Source organism: Cherax quadricarinatus, chromosome 7, assembly GCF_038502225.1.
Source record: "Cherax quadricarinatus isolate ZL_2023a chromosome 7, ASM3850222v1, whole genome shotgun sequence".
Taxonomy (NCBI): Eukaryota; Metazoa; Arthropoda; class Malacostraca; order Decapoda; family Parastacidae; genus Cherax; species Cherax quadricarinatus.
The window spans coordinates 58,538,917-58,553,926 of record NC_091298.1 but is presented as its reverse complement, the minus strand read 5'-3'; the positions used below and the strand labels follow the sequence as shown (position 1 = coordinate 58,553,926).

Genomic DNA, 15,010 nt, shown 5'->3' with positions numbered 1-15,010 from the left:
CCACCGGCCGAACATGTGAGCGTGGCTCAGGCCGCACATTGGACGCGTCTCGGAGGAAAATCGGTAAGCGGGTTTTTAAGCGGTATGTGAGGCAAAATTTTTGCAATTAAAGAAAGCGGTATGCGAAATAATCACTATGTGATGCCATCGTTATGCGGGGGTCCACTGTACTATACTTTCATACATACCCTTCTTTGCCTCCATAGATAACGTTTTTTGACTCCACATATACCTCAACGCACCACTCACCTTTTTTCCCTCATCAATTCTATGATTAACCTCATCCTTCATAAATCCATCCGCCGACACGTCAACTCCCAAGTATCTGAAAACATTCACTTCTTCCATACTCCTCCTCCCCAATTTGATATCCAATTTTTCTTTATCCAAATCATTTGACACCCTCATCACCTTACTCTTTTCTATGTTCACTTTCAACTTTCTACCTTTACACACATTCCCAAACTCATCCACTAACCTTTGCAATTTTTCTTTAGAATCTCCCATAAGCACAGTATCATCAGCAAAAAGTAACTGTGTCAATTCCCATTTTTAATTTGATTCCCCATAATTTAATCCCACCCCTCTCCCAAACACCCTAGCATTTACTTCCTTTACAACCCCATCTATAAATATATTAAACAACCATGGTGACATTACACATCCCTGTCTAAGACCTACTTTTACCGGGAAGTAGTCTCCCTCTCTTCTACACACCCTAACCTGAGCCTCACTATCCTCATAAAAACTCTTTACAGCATTTAATAACTTACCACCTATTCCATATACTTGCAACATCTGCCACATTGCTCCTCTATCCACTCTATCATATGCCTTTTCTAAATCCATAAATGCAATAAAAACTTCCCTATCTTTATCTAAATACTGTTCACATATATGCTTCAATGTAAACACCTGATCTACACATCCCCTACCCACTCTAAAACCTCCTTGCTCATCCGCAATCCTACATTCTGTCTTACCTCTAATTCTTTCAGTTATAACCCTACCGTACACTTTTCCTGGTATACTCAGTAAGCTTATTCCTCTATAATTTTTACAGTCTCTTTTGTCCCCTTTCCCTTTATATAAAGGGACTATACATGCTCTCTGCCAATCCCTAGGTACCTTCCCCTCTTTCATACATTTATTAAACAAAAGTACCAACCACTCCAACACTATATCCCCCCCTGCTTTTAACATTTCTGTCATGATCCCATCAGTTCCAGCTGCTTTACCCCCTTTCATTTTACGTAATGCCTCACGTACCTCCCCCACACTTACATTCTGCTCTTCTTCACTCCTAAAAGATGGTATACCTCCCTGACCAGTGCATGAAATTACTGCCTCTGTTTCTTCCTTAACATTTAAAAGTTCCTCAAAATATTCTCGCCATCTACCCAATACCTCCATCTCCCCATCTACTAACTCCCCTACTCTGTTTTTAACTGACAAATCCATATTTTCCCTAGGCTTTCTTAACTTGTTTAACTCACTCCAAAATTTTTTCTTATTTTCATTAAAATTTCTTGACAGTGCCTCTCCCACTCTATCATCTGCTCTCCTTTTGCACTCTCTCACCACTCTCTTTACCTTTCTTTTACTCTCCATATACTCTGCTCTTCTTATAACACTTCTGCTTTGTAAAAACCTCTCATAAGCTACCTTTTTCTCTTTTATCACACCCTTTACTTCATCATTCATATATCTCTTGAAAATTGAGCTCTTCGTGACTTTTGTAATGTGCCATGTGGATTTTAACGTAGCAAAACATGGACGTGGATTGTAGATTCTATAATATGAGAGCAATTTGATCCCTTTTATATTCAAAATGCTGAATATCCAGTGGCTTATAATACTTTATCAAATGTAAATCAAAATCAAATAAAAGTTTATAACTTATAAAGTGTAGGCTATATATGTACTTTCCTCTTCTAAAACTCTTATTTGAGTGAATTCTTTTTGAGATTTCACTATTCACTGTATAAACTGCTTCTACTTTTTAACAGGATTTGGTTGAAGAAGACCGTGAATGCCCTCAGGCATGGTGTGCTACAGGCAACTGTTTCTCTCTGCAGAAAGAGCATGAAGCTGCTATCAGATTCTTCTCTAGAGCAATCCAGGTATAAATACCTATAAATACTCCTGGTGTAATTCCTTTAGTCCTGTACCCATGAAAGAAGATTTGCATGAATACTTGGAAATTTTGTCATAAATGATTAATTTGTTAATGTACATACTGAACTGAAAGGTATTTGTAATTCAGTAGGGTGTCTGAAGTTGTTTTTGGTATGGGGAAGGATAGATAATCTTCAAAGATGCTGAGGTATGGTTTTTCAAACTAAAATGAGGAAAATTTTATAAAACAATATATCGACACCAAAATACACTTAATAATTAAAAGTGGTACCTTAAGATTGCTGACAATTATGAGACCATTTACCATAGGTAGTGACCGAAGTTAAGGGCCAGTGAACAGTTATAAGTATAACAAAGGCTAGAAGTATTTCATGATTTCATACACAAGATGGTTTCACTTAAGTATATCTGATCATTTAGAATAAACAATGTGTTTACAGTGGGTGCTTGATTATCTCTACTGTATACAGCAGACCTCTGCCAGATGTAGAAAAATTTGGTCAAATAGATGATGGTCAGAAATTTGCATTTTTAAATTTGATAAACACATTATTGTACTTGAATATACAGTAGGGCCCCGCTTTACGGTGTTTCGCCTTATAACGTTCCGCTAATATGGCAATTTCAAATTATGATCAAAACTCGCTATACGGCAACTTGTCTTTCTTATACGGCGTGCCTCACCCGGTTTGTTTACATTCTCCGTGAGCACATCTCTATTATGTCTGGAAACTTTCCAAAATTTCTAGTGTTTTAAAGTTATTATAATTTTTTATATGTGCTCTGGTAATACTTGTGTACCTGTACTTAAATATACTTACACTGCTGGCATGCAGGCACACATCAAAATTACTAAGTGTCCCCCTAGTCTTAATGCCATAATAATAGCAATACAGTGGAACCTCGATTTTGTGATTAATTCTTTCCAGAAAGTCTTACGAAAATTGAATTGTATGAAAACCGAAGCAATATTTCCCATAAGAAATAATGTAACTCTGATTAATCTGTTCCAGACACCCAAAAATATTAACAAAAATACATTTTATAGAGAATATAGTTTTACATAAATGACTAATGAAATGGATAAATGAACCTTCAACATCACTTTTACCTTTATTGAAGACTGTTGTTGACGTATGGAAGATGGCGAGGAGGGGAGAGGGAAGAGAAGAGGTTATTATTCGGAAGGAAATCCCCCTTCATAAACACTTCAGGTATCAAGGCCCTATCTGGGGTTACTTTCCTTCTTCGTCTTTTACTGTCACTAGGACCAGCTTGTCAGTGGTCCCCTGTCGCACAAAAAATCTGACAAGGGAGTTCTGTTTCTGGCGTCTCTCTAAGATTTGCCTAAAATGGGACAAGGCATTGTCATTGAACATGATGTAGACACTGCTTGCAACAGCTTTGTTAGGGTGATATTTCTCCACAAAACTTTGCAACTCATTCCACTTTGTCTTATTTTATGTTAATATAGACATTTTCATTAATCTATCTATGATACAGTGGACCCCTGGATTATGTAATTAATCCGTTTCAGAGAGAGTGACTTATCCCGAATCTGACTTATTCCGAATTAATTTTCCCCATAAATAATGGAAATCCAATTAATCCATTTCAGACACCCAAGAGTATTAAAACGCGATGGTCTGGAGTTTTGAGACTCTGACCGCGGGTTCAAATCCCGCCCGTGGTATGGTTAGTATTAGTTTTCTACATGAATTATACATTTACTTGCACAGAAAACAATGATACATGAAGAATAAAACAATAATAACATCACACTTACCTTTATTGAAGACATGGTGATGTATGGAAGATGGGAAGAGGGGAGAGGATGAAGGAGTTTACAATTGTTTGGAAGGGGAATCCCACTCCATGAAGACTTAAGGTACCAATTCCTTATCCTGGGTTACTTCCCTCGTTTGTTTTTTAATGCCACTAGGACCAGCTTGAGAGTCACTGGACCCCCTGTTGCTCAAAAAAGTGTTCCAGGGGGGTCTGTTTCTGGCGTGTGTTAAGAATTGTGTTTGGAGACAGGACAAGATAGTCCTTCAGTATGACACTAATATCAGCTCTTCAGATTAATTATCTAGCACAATTCATCTAATGACATAATAAACAATATTAATAACATAGAAACATGATATATACTCTAGAATGAATAAAATATGGCATTAAGAATGTCATGAGCGGTGTATTGTTGGGTGTATAAGGGCCACTGAAATATAAGCTTTCCATAGTGGTGGTGAAGGCGGCAGCAGAGGCAGCGGTGTTAATCAGTAGCCCTATATATCTCCAGCAAGAATGGAGGAGTCAGTTTCGTACTGTGCTTTTTCTATTGATTAATCGCTTAACTAACTTGCTACACTGTTAATGCTACACTTTATTGCTGGCTGGCGCTATAGCTTTTATGGACTCCTGCTGCTTTAGTATCGTACATATTGCAGAATCACTGAAAAAGGCACATTCTCCCCTCTCTCTCATGGTGGCTTATTTAGCAATTACAAGCACTAAAAAGAATGGAATAATACAAAATGTATTGTATGAATGTGTGGGATCGTCTTCACTGGCTGGTAAACAATTTCACACTGGCTGTACATGGAGTGTCGGGGCCGCTTGGGCCTCAACTCGAATGACTTGTACAGAGTTCAGTGACGTTCACCGAGCCAATATTTTGACGCAAAAAACGTTACTTATTCCGGATATTACTTATTCTGATGACATCTTAATCTGGGGGTCCACAGTATTTTCTTAAAAATTATGTAAGAAACACGTTACACAGCATATAAACATACTATGTTTATATGCTATGGAGGCCTGGTAGTCGGGCGGAGGGAAAACTTTACGTTTTCTCTGGTCCAGCACCAGAAAAAAAATTGTATGAATCTGCATTTGGCCTATTCACTCCCCTTAACACTCCGCTTTTGTTTACAGTTCTCGGCTTGAATTATTCGTTACTTCTCCCTTCGTTTATGATGGCATCTAAAGGTAGTTGTTAGAAACGATTAAATTCAGTGAACAAGGTATGTCGATGGTGGTAATATGGCTCTGGGCTGCAGTGTAGGTAACCAGTAGGTGTAGCCCAGGTGGGCTACACCTACTGGCTACCTACACCTGACTTCCTAAAAATAAATACTACTCACCTCTCATCCAACATTAAGATTATCTCTCTGGGCTGCTTTAAATATCGTATATTAAGTTTGGGATGGAGAGCCTCTCGCCCTACATTAAGACTACAAATATTTTAAGGTAAGTAATGAATGTACTGTGTATGTATTTTACTTTTTATTGTTTTTTTTAATGCCTAGTCCTATTGCTAAGTTAAGTTAGGGTAAACTTTTTATCTGGCATTTATATGCGTTTATAAGTTGAAAACAATGGCGTTATGCTTTCCGGTGATGTCTGCTTTCCGGCAATAGCCTAAAACCTAACCTGCCGTATAAGTGGGGCCCAACTGTATAACATTATTTGAACCAATAATGAATAAGAAAGGTAATAAATTTAAATGAATGCCAGATGACTACTGTGATAGCTCCTAGGGACTAGGCAATGATTTAGTAGGTAAAGGAATGACGTTACTATTGAAAACTGCACCTCGTTTACTCTTGAACAGTAGTATAGGCAATGTACCTTAGAAAAACAGTCGTTAACTATTTCATAGAAACAAAATTCTTTTTAGTATTGTCCACAAAAAACAACTCATTTTAGCTTAGAACCATGGTTCAAATTTCAAGAATATCTATTTTTTTGACTGATTTGGATTAGCAATAATATGTCATAAGCTATTGCTTCAGATATAAAGCAACAGTTTTACTTTTACCATCATTATAAATCTGTATTCAACAGTCATTCTGTCGTGAAATAAAATAATATACATGCATGTATGCATATATCCTTTCAAACAGAGCTTTTGTGTACAGTTTCTTGAAGTTGGAAATAACCTGCTGGTCCATGGGCTGCAGGAGAGGAGTGGTATTAGGAGGCAAAAACTTCACCTTAATGAAGCTCATGTCCCCATAAAGTCGCTCTGCCACGTCTGTAGGATGACCAGGGGCATTGTCTAACACCAGGAGGCACTTAAGTTCTAATTTCTTTTCAGTTAGGTAATTTTTCACATTGGGGGCAAATGCATGGTATAACCAGTTATAGAAAAATTCCCTAGTGACCCATGCCTTACTGTTTGCCCTCCACAGCACACACAAATTATCCTTGAGGACATTCTTTTGCCTGAACGCTCTGGGAGTTTCAGAGTGATACACTAATAAAGGCTTCACTTTGCAATCACCAGTAGCATTGGCACACATCAACAAAGTAAGCCTGTCTTTCATAGGCTTATGTCCTGGGAGTGCCTTTTCCTCCTGAGTAATGTAGGTCCTGCTTGGCATTTTCTTCCTAGGTTTAAAAAACATTTCTACATGCTAAAATTACTTGTTCTGTGTTAGAACTTGAAGCTTCATTATTTATGAAATTCTTTTAGCTTTACAATGGTCAGTTACTGCATTATTATAAAAATTATTAATAGTCTTGCAGGGCAGATCATACTTTCTAATGTTGAAATTCTTTGATAACTGAAGCAGAAATATTAGTTCATATTAAATTCCATGGGGAAATGGAAAAGAATTCTTACTCTGTAAGCCACGTGTGTCATAAGAGGTGACTAAATTGCCGGGAGCAAGAAGCTAGTAACCCCTTCTGTGTAAATTACTAAATTTAAAAAGAAAAACTTTTATTTTTTTTATTTTAGGTCTCCCTGCCTAGGTGGGATATGACTGGTTTGTTGAAAAAAAAAAAACTTCCAGGATATTTTAAAATATTTTCTGTTTATTCAGGTAGATCCAAACTTTGCCTATGCATACACATTGCTTGGCCATGAGCATATTGCCACAGAAGAGCTTGATAATGCACTGAGTTGTTACCGGAGTGCTGTGAGAATAGACCCTCGTCACTATAATGCATGGTGAGTATTGACTAAGAGCTAACTTTCTATGTATGTCATTCACTCGTATTATGCACAAAAATGAATTTAGATACTGGTTGTTAGTTAATATATGTTAGCCTAGTTAAATAAAGGAGTAGGTAGGGCAGCGAGTGTTTTCCTTACTAATAAACGAATTCAAGCACAGTAATTAGTTTTTTGTTGTATCAAAGTTAGGCCCCCAGAAAACTACCCCCTACCCCAAGAATTATTTTTTCTTATGAAATGGTAGAGATTTTGTTTTTTCAAAGGTAATAACGCCAAAAGTACGAAATTTGATAGAAAGCTTATGGAATTGTGCTGGCGCAAAATTAGCAGCGTTGTGTAATTAATGCACTGGCAATTTCACTCACTTTGAGTCCTATTTTAGGCCATTTTCATTGTTCCAGTCGATCAAATTCTTAGCAATTTTACTAGTATACCTTCCGTTCTATCAACCGAGTATAAGGAACTGCCCATTTAACTATTTTGTCTACCCAGTAAAGTTATCAGAATTTGGCAGTTAAAAAAATCCCAATTTAAAAATAGTCCATAACAAATAAAATAATAATTTATGGTACTATAACATTTTCCTTCTTCATTAGTAATGACCTGCTTTCCATTTTTAATTCTTTTATTCACATACAAATAATACTATATAAACAGGAAAAATTGTTCATGGTTTACAGCATCCCAGTAATTGAATCAGACCTAGTAGAAATCCATAAAATGGACTGGGGGTTGTAGAGAGGCTTAACACATTTGGAATATCAAGAAAATCATATGTCTGCCACTTTGAGGTTAATTTCAGGCCACTTCCAGTCCTAAATCCAATCAGAATCATCTCTATTTTAGTAACATGACTTCCATTTATCAAATAATAGCATAAAACTAAGAATAAGACTATGAAAAAACCCATCCAAATATACAAAGTTGCTATTTTACACCATACACATAGTTGCCGTTTTGTTTTTCCAATCATGCACTGCATTGGGCAAAGTTATTTTTATATATAAGGTGCACACTTGTTGCATGGACCCATTCTCTCATTATTTTTTTTTTTTTTTATTATCACACTGGCCGATTCCCACCAAGGCAGGGTGGCCCGAAAAAGAAAAACTTTCACCATCATTCACTCCATCACTGTCTTGCCAGAAGGGTGCTTTACACTACAGTTTTTAAACTGCAACATTAACACCCCTCCTTCAGAGTGCAGGCACTGTACTTCCCATCTCCAGGACTCAAGTCCGGCCTGCCGGTTTCCCTGAACCCCTTCATAAATGTTACTTTGCTCACACTCCAACAGCACGTCAAGTATTAAAAACCATTTGTCTCCATTCACTCCTATCAAACACGCTCACGCATGCCTGCTGGAAGTCCAAGCCCCTCGCACACAAAACCTCCTTTACCCCCTCCCTCCAACCTTTCCTAGGCCGACCCCTACCCCGCCTTCCTTCCACTACAGACTGATACACTCTTGAAGTTATTCTGTTTCGCTCCATTCTCTCCACATGTCCGAACCACCTCAACAACCCCTCCTCAGCCCTCTGGACAACAGTTTTGGTAATCCTGCACCTCCTCCTAACTTCCAAACTACGAATTCTCTGCATTATATTCACACCACACATTGCCCTCAGACATGACATCTCCACTGCCTCCAGCCTTCTCGCTGCAACATTCATCACCCATGCTTCACACCCATATAAGAGCGTTGGTAAAACTATACTCTCATACATTCCCCTCTTTGCCTCCAAGGACAAAGTTCTTTGTCTCCACAGACTCCTAAGTGCACCACTCACTCTTTTTCCCTCATCAATTCTATGATTCACCTCATCTTTCATAGACCCATCCGCTGACACGTTCACTCCCAAATATCTGAATACATTCACCTCCTCCATACTCTCTCCCTCCAATCTGATATTCAATCTTTCATCACCTAATCTTTTTGTTATCCTCATAACCTTACTCTTTCCTGTATTCACCTTTAATTTTCTTCTTTTGCACACCCTACCAAATTCATCCACCAATCTCTGCAACTTCTCTTCAGAATCTCCCAAGAGCACAGTGTCATCAGCAAAGAGCAGCTGTGACAACTCCCACTTTGTGTGTGATTCTTTATCTTTTAAGGGGGCTAGAGGGCAAATTTCGTAACTCGTTTATTTACCGTCCGATTTTCTCCAGTTTTGGTGCACAAGACAAAGTGTTCTCACTCTTTCTTGAAAATATTTATAAAAAATATACCTCAAACAACAACTGAGAAAAGACTGATTTACTGAAAATGCCCTTGAGGTTGATGTAACTCTTATATGCGGCTACGTAAGGTGGTTTGGACACTTGGTGCCGAGAGTACAATGCTAATACTAATTCGGGCCGTAAGATTTCCCTCTAAATACCTTATCGTTATTTCACAAAAAAATAAAGTTTGTTAGTATCTGGAATATGGCAAAAAAATCTGCCCTTTACTCCCACATAACTCCCGAAGTATTTGGAATATTTCCAAAAATTCTACGGTCAAAATAAGAGAAATCATTATTCTACAATATCTGTGAATATTATTCCATTTAATTAAGTAATAAAGGACCCACATCAAATTATAGGTGAATAAGTTACTTCCGAGATATCGGCCGGGAACGCCGGCCGGCCCCCGTCTCCAAAAAAAAAAAAATTTTTCGCGAAAATCGCGTTTGTTTGGGTGTATTTCTTAGTAAACTGATGTTCTAGTGCAGTTAGCCTCTAAACACCGTTTTCTCTTACTCAGAGACGACAGGGTGACCAGTTACACTTTTATATCGAAATATTCCCGATAATCTCTGGGCCATATTATGGCCTATTTTATTCAGTCTAGAGTATATAACATGTTTGTATGTTATTTAGAGTGTTTATTATATCATATTAGATCAATTCTGATAGACAAATAAGCCGTAGAGTTGATATATAAGCTGATATAAGCGAAATAATGGGTGATTCCTGGCTGGCACCTCGGGAGCAGGAACACTGCTGAGCGTTCCCGTCTGGTTCCCGGTAGTCACTAAGTCTGCCGATAAGCTCCACCTACTGTTTTATGATGCCAAATAGTCAGTTATTATATTAGAAAGAATAATGCAAGAAAAGGCGATAAAAAACAAGAAAATAACTCCAAAAAATATATAGGCCGTGAGCAGACTCGGTACCAACATCGCCGTCACCATACCTGATATAAATGACTATAATTTCTTGTAGAAACGTCGTAGAACATTCATTCTGGTACCATTGTGTTGCCAAAGAGTTGAGCTATTTTTCAGTATATATAACTCAATTTCCATATTTTTTCGATTTTTCGGTGAGCGCGCGCGGAAAATTGCCTGCCTGCCCCCTTAACTCCACGCCTCTTGTCAAGACCCTCGCATTTACTTCTCTTACAACCCCATCTATAAATATATTAAACAACCACGGTGACATCACACATCCTTGTCTAAGGCCTACTTTTACTGGGAAATAATTTCCCTCTTTCCTACATACTCTAACTTGAGCCTCACTATCCTCGTAAAAACTCTTCACTGCTTTCAGTAACCTACCTCCTACACCATACACTTGCAACATCTGCCACATTGCCCCCCTATCCACCCTGTCATACGCCTTTTCCAAATCCATAAATGCCACAAAGACCTCTTTAACCTTATCTAAATACTGTTCACTTTATGTTTCACTGTAAACACCTGGTCCACACACCCCCTACCTTTCCTAAAGCCTCCTTGTTCATCTGCTATCCTATTCTCTGTCTTACTCTTAATTCTTTCAATAATAATTCTACCATACACTTTACCAGGTATACTCAGCAGACTTATCCCCCTATAATTTTTGCACTCTCTTTTATCCCCTTTGCCTTTATACAAAGGAACTATGCATGCTCTCTGCCAATCCCTAGGTACCTTACCCTCTTCCATACATTTATTAAATAATTGCAACCACTCCAAAACTATATCCCCACCTGCTTTTAACATTTCTATCTTTATCCCATCAATCCCGGCTGCCTTACCCCCTTTCATTTTACCTACTGCCTCACGAACTTCCCCCACACTCACAACTGGCTCTTCCTCACTCCTACAAGATGTTATTCCTCCTTGCCTTATACACGAAATCACAGCTTCCCTATCTTCATCAACATTTAACAATTCCTCAAAATATTCCCTCCATCTTCCCAATACCTCTAACTCTCCATTAATAACTCTCCTCTCCTATTTTTAACTGACAAATCCATTTGTTCTCTAGGCTTTCTTAACTTGTTAATCTCACTCCAAAACTTTTTCTTGTTATCAACAAATTTTGTTGAAAATATCTCACCCACTCTCTCATTTGCTCTCTTTTTACATTGCTTCACCACTCTCTTAACCTCTCTCTTTTTCTCCATATACTCTTCCCTCCTTGCATCCATTCTCTCATGTCTAGGCAAAAATTTACTGCTAACAGCTTATGAGTGAGCTGAGCTCATCATATAGTAGTACGTGACAGACCCTGAGATCAATGCTGTGATACTATGGCACGGACCCAAGTTTTTTAAATGTGGGCACTGGGAGCCATTTTTATTTTATAATATATCCTCACCTGTAGCTGAGGATACATTACATAATTTATTTGAAGTTGGAGGAATGGGGTGAGAATAGCTTTCATTTTGTAGTCTGCTGATGCTTCCTTATTCCACTCTTAGAATTCTGTTGTTGCCTCTGGCTTTACCCCAGCAAAAATATGAGACCTCACTGATTTCACTCTTAAACACAACTATAAATCTGAATTATCTATTATGCAAGATGGACTGTTGTGCTTAGTGGAATGAGGAAGGACTCAGTCACACATTAGCACAGTAAGCATGGTCCACAACACTTACTCGACTTCTACCCTTGCTTATAGCACTTCCTCCCACTTTTATTCCTCTTTTGTTGCTTTTTAAAATAATTTTTTTTGTACGTAGTTGCTGTAGGTGTGACAGGGTCATGTTTGTTTGCTACGGTTTGATCAAGAATGTTTTCTGAATTGTTGAGAAGTTTAGGTTTTTACCTTTTTTTTATTGTATATATTCAGACAGCATATTAATGTGGGATCTGAAAAAAAAAATATTCTGTTAAACTAGAGAAAATCCTGATTATATTTGAAGTTTAAACAGATGAATCTTTGTATAGTTGAAGCTCTGCTTGTTTGGTTTGCATAATCTAGCCACTATTGTTTGGGCTCATAATATGTTTGGATTTCTACAGTTGAAAGGCTTATTTGAATTGTGATATATATGCTCTTTGGGAAAGACAGCCAGACAATGAGTGAATGGTATGTGTTTCATTTTTTATAGGTTACCCTACATTAGTGAGAAATGGCTATTTGTTTAAAAAAAAGTTCAATCTGTATCCATTGAGTGAATATCCTGTCAAAGGGTTAAATCATAATTGCTTATCTTGATTTCTTAATTAAAACATGTACTATATTAGTATGCTTGTCTTCTAAATATATATATATATATATATATATATATATATATATATATATATATATATATATATATATATATATATATATATATATATATATATATATATATATATATATATATATATATATATATATATATATATATATATATATATATATATATATATATATATATATATATGTGCTCTTTGCTGATGACACTGTGCTCTTGGGAGATTCTGAAGAGAAGTTGCAGAGATTGGTGGATGAATTTGGTAGGGTGTGCAAAAGAAGAAAATTAAAGGTGAGTACAGGAAAGAGTAAGGTTATGAGGATAACAAAAAGATTAGGTGATGAAAGATTGAATATCAGATTGGAGGGAGAGAGTATGGAGGAGGTGAACGTATTCAGATATTTGGGAGTGGACGTGTCAGCGGATGGGTCTATGAAAGATGAGGTGAATCATAGAATTGATGAGGGAAAAAGAGTGAGTGGTGCACTTAGGAGTCTGTGGAGACAAAGAACTTTGTCCTTGGAGGCAAAGAGGGGAATGTATGAGAGTATAGTTTTACCAACGCTCTTATATGGGTGTGAAGCGTGGGTGATGAATGTTGCAGCGAGGAGAAGGCTGGAGGCAGTGGAGATGTCATGTCTGAGGGCAATGTGTGGTGTGAATATAATGCAGAGAATTCGTAGTTTGGAAGTTAGGAGGAGGTGCGGGATTACCAAAACTATTGTCCAGAGGGCTGAGGAAGGGTTGTTGAGGTGGTTCGGACATGTAGAGAGAATGGAGCGAAACAGAATGACTTCAAGAGTGTATCAGTCTGTAGTGGAAGGAAGGCGGGGTAGGGGTCGGCCTAGGAAGGGTTGGAGGGAGGGGGTAAAGGAGGTTTTGTGTGCGAGGGGCTTGGACTTCCAGCAGGCATGCTTGAGCGTGTTTGATAGGAGTGAATGGAGACAAATGGTTTTTAATACTTGACGTGCTGTTGGAGTGTGAGCAAAGTAACATTTATGAAGGGATTCAGGGAAACCGGCAGGCCGGACTTGAGTCCTGGAGATGGGAAGTACAGTGCCTGCACTCTGAAGGAGGGGTGTTAATGTTGCAGTTTAAAAACTGTAGTGTAAAGCACCCTTCTGGCAAGACAGTGATGGAGTGAATGATGGTGAAAGTTTTTCTTTTTCGGGCCACCCTGCCTTGGTGGGAATCGGCCGGTGTGATAATAAAAAAAAAAAAAATATATATGTATATATATATATATATGTATATATCTATATATATATCTATATATGTATATATCTATATATATATCTATATATGTATATATCTATATATATATCTATATATATATCTATATATGTATATATATATCTATATATATCTATATATGTATATATCTATATATATCTATATATGTATATATATATCTATATATATCTATATATATCTATATATATATCTATATATATATCTATATATATATCTATATATATATCTATATATATCTATATATATATCTATATATATCTATGCAAAACAACCACTTTGAAAGAATAGAGAAATTCCAAGCGCTTTCGCGACTACTCACGAAAGCGCTTGGAATTTCTCTATTCTTTCAAAGTGGTTGTTTTGCATATTCTGAAATCACCTGTTTACTGTGATCTTATTGCATATATATCTATATATATCTCTATATATATCTATATATCTATATATATATCTATATATCTATATATCTATATATATATCTATATATATATCTATATCTATATATATATATATCTATATATATCTATATATATATCTATCTATATATATATATATCTATATATTATCTATATATATCTATATATATATCTATCTATATATATATATATCTATATATTATATATATATATCTATATATATCTATATATATATCTATATATATATATCTATATATTATATATATATATATATATATATATATATATATATATATAAAGGGAACTTACTGTGGATCTGACATGTGTAAAAAATATTGTGTATTTTGTCTAGTTCACAGGAAAATGTAAATGTTACAAGAGATTCAGCTGAAAGCAACTGTTAAAGTACACTGCTCCATTTTTTCTCAAGTGTTGAATTTGTTTTTTTGAAAGGTATGGCATTGGTTTGGTGCTGTTTAAGCAAGAGAGGTTTGCTCAAGCAGAATCTCATTTTAAGAAGGCCCTCAGTATTCACCCACTCAGCTCTGTTCTCATGTGCCATGTGGCTGTGGTAAGTTAGCATTTTGTTAGTGTTAGATTATATGGATTATTTGAAGATATTTTTTATTGCCCCCGATTATCAGGTTAAGCATTTTAGTATAGTTAGGCTAATTTTGTGTGTGTGTGTGTGTATTCGCCTAGTTGAGGTTGCGGGGGTCGAGTCCGAGCTCCTGGCCCCGCCTCTTCACTGATCGCTACTAGGTCACTCTCCCTGAACCGTGAGCTTTATCATACCTCTGC

General features: G+C 36.8%; 1 protein-coding gene across 2 annotated transcripts in view; it reads left to right on the top strand.

Annotated features, from left to right (window-relative positions):
• Positions 1-14,780, top strand: part of Cdc27 (cell division cycle protein 27) — a gene marked incomplete at its 3' end in the record, with an annotated part of 49,592 nt that extends 34,812 nt beyond the window's left edge. For both annotated transcript variants that reach the window (XM_070082518.1, XM_070082519.1), the window contains 3 exon segments: positions 2,010-2,123; positions 6,969-7,096; positions 14,663-14,780. In XM_070082518.1, the coding sequence (XP_069938619.1) occupies positions 2,010-2,123; positions 6,969-7,096; positions 14,663-14,780 (360 nt within the window).
• Positions 14,781-15,010: the final 230 nt, after the last annotated feature.